The 24,233-nt window shown below is 38.8% G+C and overlaps 1 protein-coding gene across 1 annotated transcript in view; it reads left to right on the forward strand.

Moving 5' to 3' along the window:
- The window catches only part of LOC128744928 (G-protein coupled receptor moody), a 141,564-nt gene that overhangs the window by 55,637 nt on the left and 61,694 nt on the right, over positions 1-24,233 (forward strand). Inside the window, exon 3 of the mRNA XM_053842030.1 lies at positions 5,606-5,697. Coding sequence (XP_053698005.1) covers positions 5,606-5,697 — 92 coding nt within the window. The remainder of the gene's footprint in view (positions 1-5,605; positions 5,698-24,233) is intronic.

Consider the following 24,233-nt stretch of genomic DNA (forward strand, 5'->3'; position numbering starts at 1 on the left):
AATTGAGAATATGGTTCTACATCGTGTGGAGACGATTGGTGTGAACTCGTCGATTTTTATTTGTTTGTAAATATTATTAAGTAAGTTTATTAGGTTTGTTATTCCCCCTGTAGCTCCACCTCCTGAAGAAGTGGTATTTACATTGAATAAAGTTTCCCAATTATTTCAAATGATTCATAAAAGACCTGTTATATGGGGAATTATCGATATTGAATGATCTAACAGAATAAAATCCAATTGAGAAGAAGAACATGTTCATCAGAGAAAGGCACTAGCGTGCTTAGACATAAATAAAAGGTGAGCCACTCAACCTACACTTGGAACTTGACTAGAAATTAAAATAGAAATTAGTATTGAAATCGGACTTGCGGATAGAACCTTGAATTAGACTTGAATTTGGACTATTTGAAACGATTTTTTCAAAGTTGTTTAATAAAACTGTAAAATAATTATTTTCAATTCTGCTGATTCCTGCCATTTCCTAATTTAGTCCAATGACTATCGATAAAAGAAATAACAAATAATAAAAGTTTTTGTAAATAAACCGTTTTTATAAAATTTTTCATGCCTATGTGCGGTACTTCAACTTACCTCGTGTAGCGGGGAAATACTGAACTGGCATGCGTTAAATATTTAAATTTTGCTTCTATATTTGCGTTATATGTTCCACAAGCCTGCAAATCTTCAGAATTGTTAAATTTTTTTTCAAACCGGACATGCACACGACATTAGATGCGAGATTTTTTTCATGGCAAATTTTGGAAATATCACAATAATTATATGACAATTGTGAACCTTGCTACAAATAACTGGTTGTTTTATTCAGTTAATGCCATTGCACGGACTGATGCTGATGTTTTCTCTGGCAGTTAATTCTCTTTCGTTCTCTGGTTCGTTGTATGAAATGCCAGCTGTGGAAGAATTAAGCAAAATGCTCACAGCTGAATTTGGTTCACATTGCATAGCAACAGAGACATCGCGTATAATAGCGAGAGAAATTCATATGTGAGTTCGGCGCTTCTGATCAAGGTTGAAATTTCATGGTGCTTGAAATCTCATTAAGTTTTTTGCTGCTATGAATTTTTCAACACTGCATAGACGCTTTGACTAGTTGCCAAAAAACGAAGCATTGCAGACGTTTTCAATAAAAGAAATATTGAAGAAAGGTAATTTTTTGTCACACTGGAATAATGTTTGAACCAAAAAACCCATCTTTATGCGATTTATTACTTGCTAGTTCATGCTTGCATTCAAATTTAGATTCAAAAGCGTTGAATTATATGTAAAACTTGATGTTTTCAAATTTAATTTATTCGAGATAAAAAATAACATATCTTTAAGTCGTATACACCCAATTCTTTTTTTGCACGGATTTTTTTTACACGTATTTTTTTTACACGACTTTTTTTGCACGGTTTCTCGAAATAACACGGTTTTTCTAAAATTTCACCAACAACAGTTGTACACCCAATTCTTTTTTTACACGGATTCTAGTACGCGGAATTTTTTTTGCACGAATTTTTTTTGCACGAATTTTTTTACACGGTTTCTCGAAATAACACGGATTTTTTTTACACGGTTTCTCGAAATAACACGGTTTATTTTTGCACGGTATTTTTTTACACGGGACGCATCCCCCGTGTAAAAAAAGAATTGGGTGTATATAGTAAAGAGCAAAGTATACCCTTCAAAATGCCGGCAAAAGATATTTTTTTCGTTTGCCCCCACTAAAGATATCAACATTTGAAAAGGGCGTATTTTATAAAGAAAAAGGCTGATTACTCATGATTGGCTCAATGTATAAGCACGCTCTATACTACAAAACTTTTGTCTTAAAGAGTTCTAAAAGTCATCTGTAGACAACATTTGCGAGAATTTCGCTATTAAAAAGTTACAATAAAAAAACCGTTTTTTTAAGAGTCACCCTAAATCGATTCAGAAAAATGGCTCCAAATCTGTCAATTGAAGAGATACAACAAAAAAAATTTATTTTAAATTGCATAAAATTAACAGCTCTACAACTTTGATGAACAATGTATACTTCTATTTTTCAAAATAAAAAAGTTAGATTTTCGATTTGTTTGAAAATAGGAACCACCCTAAAATTTTATAGCATACAAATGAGCGCCTTTCTACATGCAATAACTTTGTCAAACACAAGTTTTGTCTGGAAAGTCAATTTTAGGCTAGAAACCTTAATTTCCGCCTAAAATTGTCTCCTGGACCACTGTGCATTGCACACCAAGTTTTATGAATGTTTCTTGTAGCATATTTTTTCAGCTTTCTAATGGTGGTTGGGGGGCTCATGGTGAAAACGGCGATGTTTTGATCCAACATGGCGACCAAATCCAAGATGGCCGCCAAAAAATTTTGTACTCCATTTGAAAGTCTTGTTCTTCTTCTTTACAGAACCAGGTCATTTGTTAGTTGTTTCATGGCAAATTTATAAAATTTCACATGATATAGATCTCAAGGTTTGCTCAAAATTCAACTATTTTTGAAACTGCTAGGCCCCTTGGCGAACGAGGGGTCCACTATTTCGAGGTTTCAAAAGTGTAATTTTATTTTTTAACCATTTTCGACCAATATTTGAAGACCTCGTGTCAGTAGTGGCCCCGTTTCAGCGAGAATTACTCAGTATTCTTTTATCTATCACACGGCACATGCCTACACTCTAAAAAATCGGCACGTCTCATCCACGTGAAAAATCATGTACACTTCTGTACAGCAACTTACATTCAGGTGCTAGTTAATGGGAAAGTTGCTAAAATTTACATAGATCGCACGTAAACGGGTTAGTATGAGTGCGAGTTACCAATAACTCACGTGAATGTTACATGAAAAGTGTGATAGATGAGATTTACCTATGTTTTCACGTAAATTTGACGTGCCGATTTTTGTGTACCTGAGTGTTTGTATCTTTCTCGTTTTCCTAGTTTCATTTCGAGTTTTTCCTTCTTTTGCCACAGTTTTCTTCTTTTCTCTTTCATTCTTCATCTCTTTCTGTTCAGTCTTCTCGAGTTTAACCTTTTTTTGTCTCTTGTTTCCTGGGATTTTTTTCTTTTCCACCTTTCTTCTCTTTTTATGTCTAGTTTCCCTCCCATTTTGTCACGTTTTTTCTTCATTTTTCTTTTTTCATACACTTCTCCTCTTTCCCCCCTTGTTTGCTTCTTTTTGAGTAAGACGGTAAGAAATGGACTACCTCTAGTTCCATCGGCAATGTGAATATGCTAGGAAAATTTGCTAACATTTTCATAATAAACTCGCATATTTTATGGTCGATTCAAAATCCCTTTGTGTTTTCGATACCCCCCCCCCCCCCCCCCCCCCTTCAGTTGCCCAACACTGGAAGGACAAAAACTTTATAAAATATTTGTAATGGTATAAGTTAATATTCCAGAACACCGAATTTTCCATCTATAGCTCAGCTCAACAAAAAAAAATTATTATTAAAAGATTAGGCATTGACAAACAAGAAAAAAAGTATTTCAAAAAACTTCCACGTGACAAAAGAATATTTTGCTTTGGAAAAATGAAAATATAGCAGTCCCCCGAATAACGCGGTGAGTGGTGGTGTATGCCCATGGCGGTTTCTCAGTTGTCCATCAACCAATAAAGTTGATTTTTGGCAAATTATTAGTATGTGGTACAAACTACTCAACTACCAAAAATCAAAATTATTGGTTAATGGACCACCCATCGCATTATTCGGGGGATTCCTGTAAATGAATTTAAATTGTGCCCACCTGACTTTTTAATGGAGACGCATGGTGTTTTTCTTAACTTTCAAGGAAATGGATGTTTTTGGCAATGAAAAAACCAAAAACTTTCATTTCCTTGTCAGAAATGTATTACAAAGGAAAGAGTTTGTATCGTATCTCAAAGACATACTTTCCCGTACTTTTAAGTACTTTAAGCATGTTTTTCTCGGTAGTCTATGCTGTAGATTTAAGAGCGTAATAAACAAGGTCGAATTAATAAATTGAATTAACCTAAATATTTGGTTGATTTGTTGGTTCAATGATTCAATGATTTCATGATTTATTGAGCCCGGGAGCCGTCATCGTTTACCGCATAGTAACACTTCAACGTGTTTGGATCTGAAACGCCGCAGGAAATTGATTGCCAGGAAAGACAAAGAAACCCTGCTGCTTGGCACACACACACAAGTTTTTCCAGCACAGCCAAGCCAACAGCAACAACAAGAACAACAGGTGGATGGCAGCATCTTCCAAGGAAAACATTTTTTCTTCGATGTTTACTCACTCTCGTCAATGCATACAAACACTGGCACAAAAATAGCTTCTTTCACCTGTTTTTGGTAGTTTTTTGTTTGTTTTGTTTTTCTTCGTATATTCGGATGTTTGGAAAAGTACTTACTTCCTCCCGGAGAATATAGAAGAAAGAAAAAGTAGAAGGGTGGATTGATTGCGGTCGTATCCGTAATTGAATAAACTTCGACAGAAGCGTTTTTCACCAGCTTCTCACGCTAGACACGCAAGAGGAGAAAGTTCGACAAGAAAGAAAAAATATTTTCGCCTTGAAATATATACCACACAAGAGGTAAGATTAATTTACAAAAAAGTCGATCGTGATGTTCAGCGATTTACGGTTTGCGGACTGAGCGGTTGGTTCCGGATGGATAGAGCAAAATTGCTACCAAGTATGATGAAAAACAGGAATAATATTTGAACAAAGCAGCTGCAGCAACCCAACCCTTGTAATATTTGAATTATTAGCACACAATTCAGCTCTGGTTTGGTGCGCTCATCATCTTTTACAGCTCAGGCTGACAAAAACATATTGCCTCCCTCAGTCGTCTAGCCATGATGGTGAAAGTGCTTCCCAGCTTCCTCAGTAGAGAGCAAAAAGCGAAATACAAAGTTATGGAAATTGCTTCCGTTTTTTGGCATTTCGCTTTTCGGAATGGCTTATTCTCGTTCTACGGCACTTGGTTTTACATAATTTCAGACATTTACTATGATATACTTTTACTTTATTCAGTAGGTATCATAAAGCGAAGCAGACCTTAACCCCGTTATATAAATACACTCCATGGTTGGGATATTCAATTTTTAATTAAACAACTTTTTACCTAATCTAAAGATAATTCTATTAGTTAAACCACCAACACCCAATATTGAGTGGTGCCCTGATTTCGACGTCTCCCCTTTTTTTCGGGGTCGAATTGTGCCGTCTACCTACCTACGTACGTACAGATTGGGGATGAGAAAATCAGCATACCGCCCGGTGCGGTTGCTCCTATGAGCGAGCGAACGGTAGGGTAGATTAAATTTAACTTTTAAGGATTTTGGTTCCGTAGCCGTAGGCGACATGCATCAAGTGTGTGTGTGTCTGCGAGTGTGGGAGCAATGAGATAATAATCCGCCACCTAGATGACGGCGGCAGAAGCATCTTTACTCCTTCCCGTCCTAGCTCAAAGGATGCTGTTGCTGCTTACTCTGCTGAGACGGCTAATTTTAAGCGTAAATCCGGAATAATTCTCCTATACAGTAATCCCATTTTGTTTGCAGCTTTTACATCACACGGTAAAGAGCCAAGATTCTAAAGACGATACTTTCGCGTTTTTCCTTTTCCGTTTCAGAAATACGTTCCCAAATTCGAAGGCGTAGGAATCTGTGCCGTCAATCTGGTCGACGACATGCAAGAGTACATGAGAGGATTATTCGTAATTATGTGAGTATCGCCTACCCACGCCTGTTGGCAAATTTAATTTTAAGCAGTGTATATAACTGTATTGTAAAGCTAATTACATATTGTTGAAAACGACTGGAGTGAGGTAATTTGATCACCTAAGAATCAAGCATCCTGAAAGGATGCATAAATTAACTCAGAGTTTTTCAATGATATGTTGAGCAGCATGAGCTGTTATCATAATCAGAAAAAAATATTTCAAATTAGTCTCGTGAAATTAGCTTCAAAACTACTTATTTAAAAGTGTAACTGGGTCAACAAATAATCAATGAAAAACTGAGATAAAATTAAACAAAACTTGCAAATTACTTTCAAGTGCCATAGGAGAGTCTGAAATAAATGAAGCAAGCAAAGCAATTTCCATTTAATTCTGCCACCGGTCGTGAAAGTTGAGCTCACTAGAAACTTGGTGTTCTACTTTCTTTCGAAGTCACCAAACCGCCAGCATCCTCTAGTAAATAAATATGCAAATTTTCTGCCGAATCGGGGAAGGTCGTTCCGGATTGACTCGTGTGTTCACCGGAAAATGTCCTTAGAGCAAAAGCAAATACAAATCAAAGCGAAACCGTGTCTTTTGGTCTGCCGCTGGGCTGGAGTTTGTAATAGATACGGTAGCTTGTCACATACATATTCGTCTCGTTTCGTCCTGAGTTGGATGTGCTGTTTGTCTTTACAGTAACTTATGGTTAGCGTTGGTGAAAAAATTTAAGAGCTGTTTCAAGTTCCGCGTACAGGAAAACGATTTTTTGAGCCTACTTATAGTACACAAGTGCTCGTTATAACCTGCGGTGGAAAATCCCTAGCAATGAAATTAAATTTGAAATTTTATTTGAAGTTGCTCTTGGATTTGGACTTAAAATTTTATTTAAAACTGAATCTATTTTTATATTAGTTTATTTTTCCCAAAAATAATGGGTTATTAAATTAAAATCGCCCTACTTCGTGGTTACACCTTGAGGAAAAAGCTTATTCGTGCATAAATCTTATTATTAGTGTGGCCTACGTGCCTCAGTGTGATCCAGCCCAAAGTGCGTGGACACCCCAGTGAATATAGCTCAGGCCCTCCAAGCCCTTACCTGGGGCCTGGAATGTCTGAACCCTTCATGATCATGAGCTACTTCGACTAGAAGTGGAGCGAGCATCTATGCGAAACAGTTTTCAGGATCATTCTGATCAGAATCTGAGAGAAAGAACAAATACCGATGGAGTGGTTCGATGGCCTCAGTAGCCCTATTTTTAAAAAATGAAAACGACTCGTATGATAAAACTATCAAGGTATTACCATATTACATAAATATCATTCTGCCTACGAGGTGCTCTCCCGTATCCTGTTCTGATAGACTGAAACCGTTAGCGGAATCCTTCGTCGGTGAATACCAAAATGGTTCTCGCGAGGGAGTTCCATGACAGATTAGATATTTACCCTGCGACAAGTTTCAGGAGTATAACTTACAAACTCGTCATCTGTTTGTAGACTTCAAGGCGGCGTATAATTCAGCCAAACGCAATAAGCTATGGCAGATAATGCTAGAAAGCGTTTTCCAATGAAACTAGGTAAGTTAAGATGATTCGCGTGACGCTGAGTGAGTGGAAATCATGCATCAGAATAGCAGGCGAGACTTCAACCGCTTTCGTGAGTGAGTCGTGAAACGTGACGTTGAATGGACTGAGACTAGGGGATGCACTCTCTAACCTACTACTCAACATTGCCTTGCAAGGTGCAATGGGTGGGGAGAACGTGGGAAGAAACAGGACCAACATCATGAAATCTCACATGCTTTTTGGTTTTGTGGATGACGTCGATATCAACGGCAGGCATTTCAGGCATTTTAAAAGGGAACTAGCGAGATAGGGACTTGCCATTAAAACCGCCAAAACGAAGTGCATAGTTGCGGGCAGGGAACGTGATATAACGTGGTGTTAATGTCGAGGTGGAACTCGATGGGGAAGAATATGAAGTAGTGGAGGAATTCACATACATTGCAGCGATACTTTCATATTAATTCAACCGTTGACCACTAATGTCTACAAAACTTGGGAATGATAGTTTTGTTCAGCGGAGTAGAAACGATGAAACTTATCATCATCACCTACGTGTTGCATTACAATTCCAGCTACAGTCATCCTATTGGCATCCGTTTGAATTTGCTTTCATCTGACAAATTCGCAAGACTGGAAAACTTTCTAAGATACTTATAATACAAACGAACGAAGCAAAGGCTTTTTCATTAAAAACAAAAAGACTTTGCTGCTTTAAAAGAATTGAAAGCAGTCAAGCGATATCTGCTAAAGAAGGGATAAACTTCCTAAGGTAGTTTTCCAATCCCTAGAAGTGTTGCAACAGTTTAACGGTTGTTGGTTGAGGAAATTTCTTCACTTTCCTTTTATTGTTTCCGTTCCGTTGCGGGTTGCACGCGTAGACTCTGAAATCCACAAACTCGACTCGGCGTTCTAGGAAAACAAACTTCTTCCAGTTGAAAACTACTCCCGCTTCTTAGTTATTGCTCAAAACAATTTCGCCGGAGAACGGTGTTAGTAACATGAGCTGTTCCCCTCCTCTATTGGCATTTGAAAATAGAAAATATTCATCAAGAAATAGCATAACATATTTAAACTACTGCTCTTCAACGTTAGAGAAATCGTCACGGTCGCATGGCTTAGGAGACCGGATTTTGGTCGCTGTTTGTAATTTTAGACCACGGTTGGGTTCTCTACTTGCTCGGTAACCTTTCCCAAGCAACAATTCTAAAGCCACTTGGTTTACATGAATTTTATAAAAGTTTTATTACGGTATTAATCATTACCTCTGGTTTTATTACGGTATTACCAAATACCAAAAGCCTTTGGGTTAAAACCACTCAAAAAAAAAAAAAAAAAAAAAAAAAAAATACCAAAAGGATAACAGACAAAACACACTTATAGCTAGTTATATAACCATGATAAAACTGTTAATGAAGCAAATTTATTGTGGCTGCTTATATTACCACGATAAAACTAGTTAGCTTCGCCACGTCCCTTATTATAAACTTACCATACATGTGGCTTAGCAATACAATATGGTGCACGAATCAAAATTAATCTCATTACGGTCGCTTGTCAAACCGCAATAAATCTGTTAGTTTTAAATTGCTATTAAAATGATTACACCCTGACCAAACAGATTTATTACTGGTACTATGAAACCACCGAAGAACTCATGTTATAAATCCCACGATTAGATATATTTCCAAAGAAAATTCAAACTGGCCAATTTTCAGTTCCTGTAGAACCGACAACGGATATTCCGGAACGTCCAGATCGGCTCAAAACACACCCAAAAGTCTGCCTAAGAACTCGCATTTAAATCCCCTGTGATTTGATACCCCATTCGCCATATTTCCAAAGAAACTTCAAAATGGCAACCCAAGCAGCACACTTATGACATTTCTAGTTGTAGCAACTTATTAATGACTGAAAATAGTAGCATATCGGTTGCCACAACTGGATTGTAACAACTGTGCTAGTAGGGAAATTTTGAGTTCCCGTAGAACCGACAACGGATATTCCGGAATATCCAGATCCGCTCAAAATACATCCAAAAGTCCACGCAAGAACCCGCGTAGCTAAATCCTGTGATTTGATACCCCATTTGCCACATTTCTGGCGAATATACAAAATGGCCAATTTTGAGTTCTCGTAGAACCGACAACGGATATTCCAGAATGTCCAGATCGGGTCAAAATACATCTAAAAGTCCACCCAAGAACTCGCGTTGAAAAATCCTTTGATTGGATACCCCATTTGCCATATTACTGAAGAGAATTCAAAATGGCCAATTTTGAGTTCCGGTAGAACCGATACCGGATGTTCCGGAGTTTGGGACATAAACATGCGTTCTACAGGATAGTGTAAGATTCATTCTTATTGACCACAAATGAAACCACACTTTTGCGCACGCTGTTAAGCAGATTTTTAGTTTTATTTCACATGCTACTTATGACGTCAAAAAAATCCCACTGCGATCTGGAATTCACCATAATTTACAAACTTATTTTTTTTTATTAAAGGCCAATCTAATGTAGGGTAACGGCACCAGTTTTCGCCAGGGCACCAGTTTTCGCCACCCCAGGGATTCAAAAGTGTTTTATAGATATTTGCAATGCCATAATTAGCATAACCTGTTGAATAATTTAAACATAGTTATGTACTGAACCAATATAATATGACTCAAAACCCTTAATGGTTATATAACTCAAATCGGCATTATTTTTAGGTGGCGTCGTCATATTGAAATGATTTAAACATGACGCACTTTTCGCTATTGGCGAATTTCAATGGACTGTTCCTAAGCACATCGCGGGAACCAGTTATGCGATTGTTTTTAAACGGAAATGCCTTCTGTTTTCATTATTTAACTGAAAATCAATTCTATTTTTCGGAAAAAATATAATCATTAATGAATTTTCTGTCTAGAACCGGATACAAACGATGCTTCTGGTGGTGGCGATAACTGGAGCACAGAAATGGCGAAAACTGGGTCTTGGGGGTTGAAAACTGATGCCTCACATGCATCACAAATTTTACATTTACAACGATTTTTTAAATATTTGGGCTTAAGTTTTATGCTGAAAACGTAGCAAAAATGTTTCTTTTTAATGTAGGCTAAACAATTCTCATCGATATGAAACTATATGGCAAAGAATCTCGATTTCCTTGTTTGCTGTCTGAAAAAGTGGCGATTTTTGGTGTCATTATCCTAGTTCTTTCAAGACTAATTGGATACTAATCGACTGAAAATAAGTGGAGAAAGAGCCAAAAGTGTAACTGCAAGTACCATCATTTTCGATCGATGCAGGGGACGTAAAGGTTAAAGCAAAATGGCATCTAAAAATCTACATGTGTTGTACAAAATACAATAGCGCGAGTATCGGAAGGTTAAAAAAATGTGGAATTTTTAGCAAACCTTGAGATCTATACGATGTGATATTCCCTAAATTTGCAATGAAACCACTAACAAATGGCATGGTTCTGTAAAGCAGAAGAACAATGCATTCAAATAGAATATAAATTTTTAAATAAGTTTCTTGGATTTGGCCGCCTTGTTGGATTTTATCAAAAAATCGTCGTTTTCGCCCTGATTCCCCCTAATCCAATATTTCCGCTATTTTTTTTCATCTCATTTAAAAGCCCTATCCTTACTCTTTACAAAACGGTGTCGCTTGTTGTTTATAATTATATGAAAATTGTGAATCTTGCTACAGATAACTGGTTGTTTCATTTAGTTAGTTAGTGCCAATGCACACTTAATTTTATAAATGTTTCCAGTAGCTTTTCTCAACTTTCCTGTGGTGGTCTTAAAATGAAAATCGGTTGGAGCGCTTATGGCGAAAACAGCGATTTTATAACAAAGTCCGATATGGCGTCCAAATCCAAGATGGCCGCCCAAAACATTTATACTCCATTTGAATGTCCTGTTGTTCTTCTTTACGGAATCATGCCATTTATTAGCTGTTTTATTGCAAATTTAGGGAATATCACACCACAGGGTAACCAACGTATTTTGAACCCCATCGGTAGCTGTACATAATTTGGACACTTACAGCAAAATCAAATGCAAGTGTCCAAATTATATACAGCTGTTGGTGGGGTCCAAAGTAGGTTACTCTATAAATCTCAAGGATTGCTAAAAATTCAACTTTTTTTTAAACTGTCAGGCCCCTTGGCGAACGAGGGGTCCACTGTTTCGAGGTATTAAAAGTGCGTTTCTTGTTTTTTTAACCATTTTAAACTAATCGGGTGCAAAAGTACGAATACTTGGAAACCTCGTGTCAGTTGTGGCCCCATTTCAGTAAGAATTATTCTTTACTTTGCATGATGATACTATTTTGCACACTTTGGAACGTCAGGAAACGTGGATTCAGGAATCATTGTTCAATTTTTGAACGAATTCCGGTATTCACAAGGAGGCTATGTTTATGCTGATATTAAAAGTCGATGGATGCATTACCAGTGAAGCAACCGAATAGCGAATGTCGAATTCTCCAATCACTGATAGACGGTGAAGGGCCATTTCAAATCACACAAACACACACAAAAAAAATCATTGCAGTAAATTCCGGGCGATCACAACCCAAGCAACTGCCCAGCATTAAGAATGGCACTTAAATAGCAATACAGCAGTCCCCCGAATAACGCGGTGAGCGGTGGTGTACGCCCCCGGCAATTTCTCAGTTGTCCGTTAATCAATAAAGTTGATTTTTGGTACATAGTTAGTATGTAGTATAACCTAGTCAACCACCAATAATCAACTTTATTGGCTAATGGACAACTAAGATATAGCGATGGGCGTACAGTAGCACCCATCACGTTATTCGGGGGATTCCTGTATATGAGCAGTCGTCGTATGTTCGAATCCTGACTGGGAGAGGCTGTTAGAGTCAACAGGATCGTAGCAACTGGCCCTGCAATTATCCTGCACTCTAACAGCTGGCTGCGAAGTCTGTCGTATAAAAACAGAAGGTCAAGTTTCGATAACGCTATGTAGCACCTACGCTTTGCTTTGCCATGAGTATAGAAGAAGACTGTCCAGAACGCTCCGGGGGGATAGAATGGCCCATGCTATTAATTGTTTAAAAACGCGGAAACTATTTGGTAAAATTATGAATTTTATTTTGGTGTAAAACAAGCTAATTCATAATTATGTAGCATGTAAAAGCATCAAACATAGCCACATCCAATAAAATCAAGCGATTATCCGCGATCTCATTCCACATGTAAGAAATCACGGTTTTCTCTTAAGCTTTTACCACTAGTCGGTATGTAAATTTCATAATAAATACGACCTATCTAATTGATATACTATCATACACGATGATTCATCACAAAAACGGCATTAACTTGGCATATTTTTCACATTAATTGCAAAAAACTTCAAAATACAAAACAGGGGTAGAATGCATCACAGCGGGATCGAACAGTTATAAAATATTTTTAATATGCAGTACATCTTTTGTTTCGGATTATTTATTAAAAATGTAGCAATATTATGTATTGTATAGGACTTAGAATTTGTCATAAACTTAATTGTACATTGTTTAACTTACAATATTTCATCACACATGAGTTGGAGAAAAGTAGATGATTAAATTTTATTGCCAATTATGTTGCGATATGAACCCATTATATCCCAGCAAACAAGCGTTTGTAACAAACGCTATAACGAACGCTTCCACCATTTCGGCAGCCTAGTTTTAGGAGTTTATACAACACGTGATTATATGTAAATTTACTGGTTGCGTTTAACGCCTAGCGTGGTAAACTTGGTGCATTTTGTCCATGGGCTTTGGCATTTTGCCTCACATAATGTTTTTGACTCTTGCCAAAAATCGTCAAAAATAACAAAAAATACTGGTTTTTGTTAGGAAATTTCACCTTTAGATTTTAGGAGTAAGTGTAAAAAAGATCCCAAAGTCTTCTAGAAGTTGAAAAACGTGGAACAAATACGCCGTTGCTCTGCAATATGATGTTTTGCTTAAGTGGTGCGTTCTGGAACACTTTACCCTATATAAAAAGTATGTAATGCATGATTTTGTCGACATGATTTTTTCAACTTTTCCAACTTTTTTACACAGCTTTTCACCGTTGTGAAAAACTGTTTGCGGTTGAGTTCACGATGGAAGCAGTCAGAGGTCCTGAAAGTCTAAACTAGAAATGCTTCCTAGTGCATCGTTTACTTTTTTTAAGCGATCGATGGTTTCCGAATACCGTTTTATTTCCCGTTGTGAAGACGGAAAGTTGAAATTCCTGCGGTTATACAATTAGTTCACTGTAAGCTACTGCCAGCAACTGTGCTTTGTATGATTCTCATCGGTAGTAGAGATCACGTGATTCGCAAATTGGCATTTCATGCTAATGCCTATATACCGGTACTACCGAAAAGTACAAACAATGCAGGTGAAACCTCATCGCAAAAGGCTCTTCTTTTGTGATATATAGCCCGAGACAGTATCCCGTACGTACGTAAAGAACCTCGAGGAATTGTATCGGAGAGGAAAGCTGCTCTACTCAATGCTTTTGTTTCAGTAATCGCCGAAGAAAAACGTGCCTTCATTGAAAGGTTTAAACGAACACTGGTGAAACAAACTTCGAAACGAATGTTACCAGGGTACGGGAGGGTATTTTCAGCCTGCTTCTAATTTCAGACTACAGTTCTTTTCTTTCGCTGCATTTTGCTGGTGCTCAGTAATTGGCTGTTTTTTTTTAATGAACATCAAAACCACTGTTTCTTCACTTAATTAGGTCGAACAAATACAAGCAATGACTTACGTATGGCCACTCTTGACGATGGTTTGAAAAACACACAATTTTATTCACGTTCGCTTATTCTAGAAATTAAACAACTGTTAATATTATATCACAGTTTAGGCTAAAATTAAAATCGAGATGAATTTCCAGGCAGTGAATGAAAATTGATTTATTTAATTGTGGAATTTTTGTGTACCTCCTTGACGAAAAGAAGTAAAATTGATCTGATAAATCTGGTAAAATTGGCTGAAAATAGAACCGCAGGCGTTTAATAGCTGCCGCAAAAAGAATTTTATTAATACCAAAATGCACTCAGATATTTATTAGGTAAATGTTATCTTAAACTTGTCTCGAATAGATAGTGTTACAAGAATATTGTTCGCGTTGCCGGCTGAAAATAGGTCTTCTGCCCTAGGAACCATATTTCATTTGTTTTTGTTATAACTTGTTATCGCCAAAGGCAGAAGTTGAAAGAAAATTATTTTTATCATAGTTATCACAACTCGCCATGTGTATATTGGAATAATAGTATCAATATGGGACACATGCTTTCAACTTTCGTATGGAACGGTTCTGTATTGATATTTTTGGTAAAATTTTTTGAACAAAATAAGCAACTGACGTGCTTTAATCAAAATGGATAGAAAATCATACCTACTTGCGTATAACTGTTAACAACCACTGCATTTTTTCGGATAAATTTCGATTTTTGTTTATTATTATAGCAGCGCACAAACAAATTAGCATTTTTTTTTAATAATTCAATCAGCTTCTGCACTTCGCAAAAGTGTTGACGGAACGTAATTCCGTTTATCGGATCAGTGCCCTTCATACAAAAATATGCGACGAGGATAACTTTTACTACCGTTCGTATCTCATACTAAAGTAAAAAGGATAATCAGTTTTCCGCTCACAGAAAACGAAAACTTTGCTGGTTCACTCGGTCGGAACATTTGATGCACATACACTTAGGCCTAGTTGAATCGACAATGTTGTTCGCGGTATCGAGATTTGCCTCTGTGTCATATGGAAAAATATGGCGTGGTAGGCCATAATATTTCATCGCTCGCTGATAGCAGGCGTTGTTATGGAAACTTTGAAGCATCAAAGCACCACCCCCAAAGCTGCTTTGCTTTGCCTGCTTGTTGGTCCGTGATCTGAGAGGAAGCGAGGTTAGTAACGGGAAAAAATCTTAGCCCTCGTCATCCAACCTAAGTTCGATGCTTGATAACCCCCGATAGCAGACATTGGCATCACTGCCCGGCGTGGCAGTCGGTTCTTATTTACTGAATGGCGATCATAAATCGTGCTTTTGCCGGCTGGCAGTCGTTTACTACATCTAATCCAGACATCCATTCATCCAGCGCTTTTCCTACGTTTTCGTGGTGGCGTATGTGTTTGAGTGCGGATGTCTGGGTTCCGTTCCCCTACCCGGCATGCTTTTATACAATCGCGGCTTGATGAGGCTATGAACAAAGTTATTTAATCTATAATTCAGCGGTGGTTTGTGGATAATGACGCTTCCTGAGAGTCGTTTTACCCCATTGCATCAGTTTCTTCAAAGCTTCGGCAATACCACATGAAATATTTAGCGAAAAAATCGTTTCTATTCAGTAGCTACAAATCCTCATCTACGATTCATGATGTCCTGAGGTGGGTTCGTTCGGAGAATGGCCAAAGCCCGCAGGATATTGTCGTCCGGACCGGCAAACCGGTGCGCGTGCGGTGGGATGAGCTGTATGATGGAAGTTTTTTACGCAGCAAACGAATTTAGGTTGAAAAATGATAACAATGATACCTAACCAAGAACGCCCCAACACGCACACACGACTGCGGAGGAGGTGGTGCGAATAATTGCAATAAATGTCCACGGTCATATTTCATACGTTTCATACCGGTTGAAGATGAGGAAGTTTATTGGTTGGTGTTGAAATGCTCCATGGAACGTTTTTTGGTTTCGAACACGAAATTCGATCTATTCAATCTAATTCAAGTGGTAAAATAATTCAAGTAGTAGGACCGTGCGAAAATTTCCATATCAAAAAATACGCTTTTCTATCGAATTCCACCGTAAAACAATCTGTGTGTGAAATTTTGAAATGAGATGCAGAAAAGAAAAATAATGGTGTCGGCAGTTTTCCCTCTATTAGCATAAACAAGTCATACCGATACAGTTGGGAAAGGGTGGAAAATCACAAAACCCGTTCGGGTTTCAGTGTAACCCAAACCCCGAAGCAAGCGGAGGAGCGACGGAAATGGACATATCGATACACTGAATCCCACTTTCATTGGTTGTTCGTTCGTTGTTGAAAACAAACCCGTCCGCGACTAAATTTTCCGTTTTATTCGATGGAAAACGTTTTGTGAATGAGAAATGCTGAGCCTTAAACAGTCTTCGTCTGGTTGCGTCTGAATTTACTGTACTGTCCTAGTCCTGTCCTGTGTCTACACTCTTCTACATGTCGAATGAAATGGAAAAGTGAATGAAACGCAAGAAACTGTCTCTTTTGCTGTGATCCTAAGCAATTTATTTTGGGTTGGTTGGTCGTGAATCCAACGTAAATATTATGCTTTCTCGGGAACCATCCAGTGCCAGGTTGAATTTTCCAAGAGAGGTTTTGTGTCTGTTTAAATATGTGCGTTGAAGGCGAGTTGTATGTTTTTTTTTTGCTTTTTTCAGAACGTCAATAGAAAAAAAAAGTAACATAATATATAGGTGACACATTTTTCGCAGAATGCATCCTGTTAAAGAACTTATCACACAATAGTATATCAATTTCACGTAGTAGATAAAACCTCAAATATAAGTTTTCCACCATATTTCATTCAAAATTTTAACATATGTCCGTAATTTGCATTGAGTATGAAGTGCTTCTCAACAACAGTGACCGGTCCATCCAAGACCAGGCACCAATTCGTTGGTCCAGAAACACTATTTAAATATTTATAGCCTATTTAGTGTCAGCGTCAGCTTCTGCAAGCTGACATTAATATCTCCCACGTTTGACCTATTATGTATTAGTGACAAGTTTGCCTTAGATGACTCTATTCAAATATTTTCCTTTAGGTTAGTTCAAAATATTCCAACGGAAGCATGACCCTTGGAAAAAGGATGAATTTATTTATCACAAATGATTTTCATTACCGAAGAAATAAATTCCCGTTAAATTTTCCAATCAACATTCAACATAATTTTCTCGTATCGCTCCGGGAAATTATCCCTGTTTGCTTAATTAGTAGTTTGCGTACCAACGAAGCGCATTCTAACGTAAAATTCACCACCATAGAATGTATCCCAGTACGTGGCGGCCAGGAGTTATGGTATAGCCACTTGTGGACGATGTCCTTGGAAAGTTGCTGCCTGCTTTGAAGAGTGCCGGCAAAGCGAAGCCATGAACCTGGTGCGAGGTCGAGCTAATTGAATGACCACACATTGCATTGTGGCCCAGCTTTACGCTAGCTCTACAGCGCATAGAAACTCATGATTAGGGAGCCGTATCTTACATCTCACCGGATTCGCTGGGAATTCCGCTGATCGATATCACTGAATTCCACGAACGAGCGGGATAACTGTCGTCTTTGAATGATTGATACGATTTATGGCTTCCAGTTTCTAACGAGCTGTAACGTGGTAGATAGGAAGCTATACAAAGGATAGCTTCAGTGTTGAGTATAATCTGTAAACATTTCTACAGCAACATTGTTTAGCTTAGCAAGTCAATACGTCAGTGTCGCAGCTTGATTTTCTGTCCAGACGGGAATTGCAGAATATGATTAGTGTAAACTCTAACTTTCAAATCAAAACAACGACGAACTGTTATACATTATTACAGTTTAGTCTTAGAGTTTTCCTAAAGAAACTAGAATAAAAGAAATGACAAAGGAACTCAATAATTCATCTACCTAATCCTAATCAAACCTAATTGCAGTCATTACTTTCTCCCGCGTGCATCAACTGATACTCCACAAGTTTTCGAACAATCGATTCAGAAGTTCACATCGATTTTGACAAACCGATAGCTATACTTAAGGATAAGATCGAATGAAATGCCAACATTCAGTCCACAGTGCGGGGTTCCTCAAGAATGTAATTTAGGACCACTTCTGTTCATTCGCTTTTTCGAAGATGTTCCCTTGATTCCACCAAACGGATGTGTTCTGATCTATTTGTACTTGTATTTTTGGTTGATCTACTGACTGATAACTTTGATATTATCTACATGAATATGAAACTTAAATCTAGAACAAAACTATTGCAGCATCGTAGACTTTGTCAGTCTGCTACTAAAGGCGCGTGAAGAACCGTGTCCAAAGTCAAATAATTCTTCGACCAGCCAGCGTGAAGCTGCGGATGCATGACGTCAGTGTTTGATAAAACCCGTACATGGTCCGATGGAATCCGGTGGTCAGTAAATTCGACGAATGAAGCTGTCTACGTGAAGCTCGAAAATCACTACCGGACAGCAGGGCCGGGACATAAATTTCATTGTTAAGGAACTTGGTCACAAAAGTTGTTTGTAGAATCCTTCGATGACACTCTAATGTTTCCAAATCGAAAAGTTGGCATCGGTCTACGGAGAGGGGAAGATTGTTAGGTAAATGCCTGTGCAAATGTCTCAGGGCGATTCGAACTAATCTTCATTGAACACGTTCTATTCTGGCTATCCAACACAGGTTATGATTAAGCAATGGAGACCTGTAAAGCCTCGGAATTTGCTACAAAATAAACAAATGTTGGTTGAACATAAGCTTGTTATCCAACAGAACTCCAAGATCGGTGATCTGATCGACGCGTCCGAATGAAATGGGCACATTACACCGGTGAAATGTTATAACCACTCTTTGGGCAATGCTTATTGTGACCTTGTTCCTATTACACCAATCAGCAAAGGCATCCAACAGCGGTTACAATCGGTAGCAATCAGCGATATGATAGATTTTACAACGAGTAAAATCTTCAGATCGTCGGTCATAGCAGGTATAGCAGTTTGCATCCGGAACCAAGCAGAATAGCAATGTCGTTGAAGTACATGGCCAATAGCAAAAACCACAGGTTACAGCCTTGTGGAACACCACCACCTAATCTTATGTTTTTAGTCTTGACCTTGAAATGCGGTCATACATATATATTAATATATATATATATATATATATATATATATATATATATATATATATATATATATATATATATATATATATATATATATATATATATATATATTTTTTTTTTTTTTGAAACGGTGGTTCTACAATTGATGAAGGGATGGTACAAGCTATGGCAGATAATGCACGAATACGGTTTTCCGGACAAACTGACACGACTGATCAGAGCTACATTGGATCGAGTGATGTGTTTCGTACGCATCTTTGGGACACTCTCGAGTCCCTTCGAGACGCGACGAGGGTTGAGACAAGGGGACGGTCTATCCTGCATGCTGTTCAACATCGCTCTTTAGGGGGCGATCCGACGGGCATCGAAACGAGAGGCACGACTTTTACCAAGAGTAGCCAACTTCTAGGCTTTTCAGATGACTTCGATATCATTGCCAGGAACTTTGCGATGGCGGAGGCAATCTACGCCAGACTGAAAGTTGAGTCTAGGAGAATTGGGCTAAAAAGAAATGCGTCGAAGACCAAATACATGAAAGGAAGAGGCTGAAAGGAAACAAACGCGCGCCTCCCACGGACGATAACCGTTGACGGCGACGAACTAGAAGTGGTAGAGGAGTTCGTGTATTTGGGATCGCAGGTGACCGCGGACAACAACACTAGTAAGGAGATCCCGCGGCGCATCCAAGCGGGAAATCGGGCCTACTCTGCCCTTCGTAAAACGCTACGATCAGGAAGCATAGGCCGCCGCACGAAGCTAACAATGTACAAAACCATTATTAGACCGGTAGTTCTTTGTGGACTTGAAGCCGTGACGCTGCTTACGGAGGACATACGCGCCTTTGCCGTGTTTGAGCGGAAAGTGCTGTGGACGATATTTAGCGGAGTACAAACTGAAAGCGGAGAGTGGCGGAGGGGTATGAATCATGAACTACAGGCACTGCTTGGGGAGACTCCCATCGTACATCTAGCGAAAGTTAGCAGGCTACGGTGGGCCGGACACGTCGTAAGGATGCCGGACGACAGTGCGACGAAAATAGTCCTCTTCAACAACCCCACCGGCACCAGGAACAGGGGGTGCACGATGGCTCGACCAGGTCGAAAGTGATTTGCGACTTCTGAGACGACTAGGAAATTGGCGACGAGTGGCCCAAGACCGAGTTGAATGGAGACGAGTGCTTGAAACAGCACGAGCCACCCCGGCTCTATGCTGCTGAAGAAGAAGAAGAATTATTGAATGTACGTGAAACTGTGGAATCCAGCTTAACACGTAAAGTACGGTCTGTACGATACGAGCTCAACCATGAAGTCAGTCTATCAGATACAACGAGTTTAGAGAGCTTGTGCAAGAGTCCCAAGTAACATTTTTGTTGTATAATAGCTTATCAAGCACTTGTTCCACGGGAATTGGTTGTACAATAGTTTAATAAGCTATTATACAACAAAAATGTTACTTGGGGTATTCGATGATCTGACACAGCGTTAATTTAAGCCCAAGTTCGTCGTCACAGAACGACCTGGCATGCAACCATGCTGATCTACTGATATATAGTTTTTGGTATGCACCATGCACAGAGATCTTTAGTTGAGGAAGGCAGTAAACGAGATCCAGTGTTCGTCCGAGGTTATTACGCAGTAGATTAAGGGAGCATAGTACTTTTTACACCATATTTTTTGCCTTATTTCAAATATTTTTTTCTCGATAACGCGAAAAGCGAATCGATTCGGGTTTATTGCTTGCTAAACATTGCACTTTATACTAATATTTGCAGTTTTGTTTGCATATGTGAACTTCTTCCTCTCTCCCCTACGGCTCCTTGAACATGGTCATTCGAAAAAAACATGATTTACGGTACCTTGGATTGGCGCTGAGGGGCTTATCCGAATTGAAAAATTCCAAAACGACATGAAAGAAAATTAAATTATCTCGTGTTTGGCCCATCCTTTTTTTTTAATTCGAACGCATAACAAAATGGCGGACATTCAAACATAAAAGTAAGGTTTTTAGCCGAAAAAATTGACTTTAAACATTTCTAAAAAATACAAAAATTGTAATATTGAAAAAAAGATGGATCAAACACTAGATAATTATGTTAGCGTTGAAACAAAAACAGAATCATGAGAATTGCTTCAGCCGTTCTTGAGATATTTATGGTACCGACTTTCAAAACCTGGTTTCGAGAAAAACGACGTTGAAGTTTTTATTCGCTGTGTAATCGCTCCAGACATGCGCGGTACAAATAGCTGTAACTTTCTCAATTTTTGGAATTCATCGAAATGACTTGAAACACATATGGTCAAAATGTCAATCTTTCGAAATAATCAATAAAAAAATTTCGATTTTTTTAAATTGAAAAAGTACTATGCCCCCTTAACTTGTGTCAAGTTCAGGAGTTCAAATCCATCCTCTTCAATAAACCTAAAAATTGTCGATTGGTAATAATCACCGCAAATAAGAATTTTTCACCTGAAGACCCTTTGTCACGTAATTCACGGATTGAGAGGATATGTTCGTCGATAAACTTAACAACCTTACTTCTGTCAGGTGGGAAATTCCCACCATGGGATGTAAACTGCAGCAAGGAAAAATTTCATTCCTTTGATGATAGCAAAAAACGCAGACTTGTTCGAAACAATTTCCATGTCTTAAGTTGAGCAGCGAACTAGGAAAGTGTTGAGCACCGAAATCAATACACCACCAAAATTACTTTTGTCACTATTCTTAGAGCTACGATCACAACGATACACGTTGAAGGCGGATCCAAACATCTAAGCCGGTTTCAGTTAGTATGATTACATCATAGCTGCAGTCATTAGAATCAAGGAATCAAGGAATAGGTCGTCTACTTTTGCCCTTAAACCACACATATTCTGATAGTATGCATAAATACCATCCACGACATTGACGTGTGCAGAGTGCTCCAAAACAGAACTCCCTGCTCCCTGGATATCCCAAGTTGGAAGCAGCGAATACAACAGCGGAAGAAATGTTTGAATTACAATTGCACTTATGCATAACTGGCGCGACTGCAGGCCGCTGCTGGCAGGAATTGCACGACTGTGGCGGAGGGATCGGTGGCATTCATAATACCAACTTCAATGCGTTCCGGGGGACCTTCAGGTGAGAATCGACGAGGACAAACCAGTTGACATGAACTGAAAGCGATCGATGGATGAGGAGAAGTTAAGTTCAAAACAGCGGCATACTTGCCTGAGAGTGGTTTTCTGGAGATCCCGTCACCAACCACGACCGAACGGCCAGTACGATTTTGTTGGCAGGAACTATCGGAAGCATGACGAATATGTAGATATGAACTATTAGCTAGTACGAGTTGGTCGATTTGGTCAGGGACTCCCTTAGTACCACACTATGCGGCGCAGATAATCCCACGTTGTCAGTAAATTGTTAGTTTGGAGGTCGAGCGGTTTCTGGTGCGGATGATTTGAAAATTTACTTCATCAGTTTTGAGGTTGAGTGTGTTTTGAGGGTCCATATCTGTTGCGGATGCGACAAACCGAAAGGGGGAATTCTTCCGAACTTATAATCTCCAAATCGTAAATAGGTTATACTGTATATTTTGAAGGTTATAATTTTCCTGTGAAGCAGGAAACATAATTTAATTTATGTTGATTACATAGTTTACATGTTCCTATGACTGTATAGCGCTAATGTGTATAGTTTTAATGTATATATAGAATAATTTTATATGTAGTGTAAATGTGATGTGAACGTAATCGTGTCGTAATCGTGTGCATGCTATTTTACATTAATGTAGTGTTTTCGACTCACCTTTATTTTCCCCTAGTAACGTTTGATTTTCCGGTGTTGTAGTTTTAAGTTTGCTCTAGCTGTAAAGTAGTTTTAGTATTTAATTTTAAGTAGCATAGTAATAATTAACTCTTACCGTTTGAACATAGGTTAGCGTTAGGCTAGATTAGTTCTTGTTCCACCAATCGTATATGTATGCTAGATTAAGATAATTATAAGCCAAAGGCCAAACAAATCCAATTTTATATTACCTTGCAAATCAAACAACTTTAACTACAGTTTAAGATAGCTTTAACTAACTATAAAATTAAGATAAGCTTTAGTTTTAAGTAGAATAGGCAAATATTTTAAGAGACTAAATATTTTACAACTGCTGCCTTTGCACAAAGTTTGTTTTTCTGGTTTCACTCACCGGCTCGATGACAGTTTTTCTTGTCACCGTTCCATCGATCATTCGTCGATCGGTTTGGCAGATCGACTGATCGGTTGATCGGTTGTCGGACGCGCGTCGGCTGTTGTTTGTTGTTGTTTGTTTGTTTAGATTATAGTTACTTTAACCAGCTTTGGGTCATTCGTGACTTCTGCGGGGTTGGGATTTGAACCCGGGTCCTCGGCGTGCGAGGCGTGAATGCTAACCACTACGCCGGGACTGACCCCGCGCGCGTCTGTCGAATAGGGTCGGCCAACAATATCCTTAGATATGAAAGTGACTCCGTTGGCTTCGTACCACTCCAGGACATCCTTTGAATAGTGCCACGAAGCTAGATCCGGCCAGAAGATCGAAGGGGCCATCGAGGAAGCAGACGCTTCTGTAGACACGCCTTGAGGTAGATCTGCTCGTTTACAGTCCCGGTAGTCACTAACGGCGCACTCCGTTTGTCACATGGGAAGATCGTATGCCAAATCATGTGTTTCTTGGCAAACTTTGAATGTTTCTGCTTCCCTACTTTCTCCGGAACATCAAACTTGCGCTGGGCGGTGAAGAACAGTAGCCCCGGAAACTTCCGGAAGTCTGCTTTGACGTAAGTCTCATCACCCATGATGAGACAATGAGCCTTCGTCAGCATCTGGATGTACAGTATCCGGGCCCCTGACTTTCGCACCGTATTTTGACGTTCGTCATGATGTGGAGCCTTCTGCAATTTTGTACGCGTGCAGTCCCTCCCGGTCCTTAGCTCTCCGGACGAAAGACTTGGATAGATTCAACTTTTTGGCCGCGTCCCTGACTGAAGCATTAGGATTCCGCTTAAACACTTTCACGACACGCTTGTGATCCTAACCACTGATAGAACATCCATTCTGACCGCATTTTTCCTTCCGTTCGATGGTCAGAGTATCGTAGTAATATTTAATC

This window comes from Sabethes cyaneus, chromosome 1 (assembly GCF_943734655.1).
Source record: "Sabethes cyaneus chromosome 1, idSabCyanKW18_F2, whole genome shotgun sequence".
Taxonomy (NCBI): Eukaryota; Metazoa; Arthropoda; class Insecta; order Diptera; family Culicidae; genus Sabethes; species Sabethes cyaneus.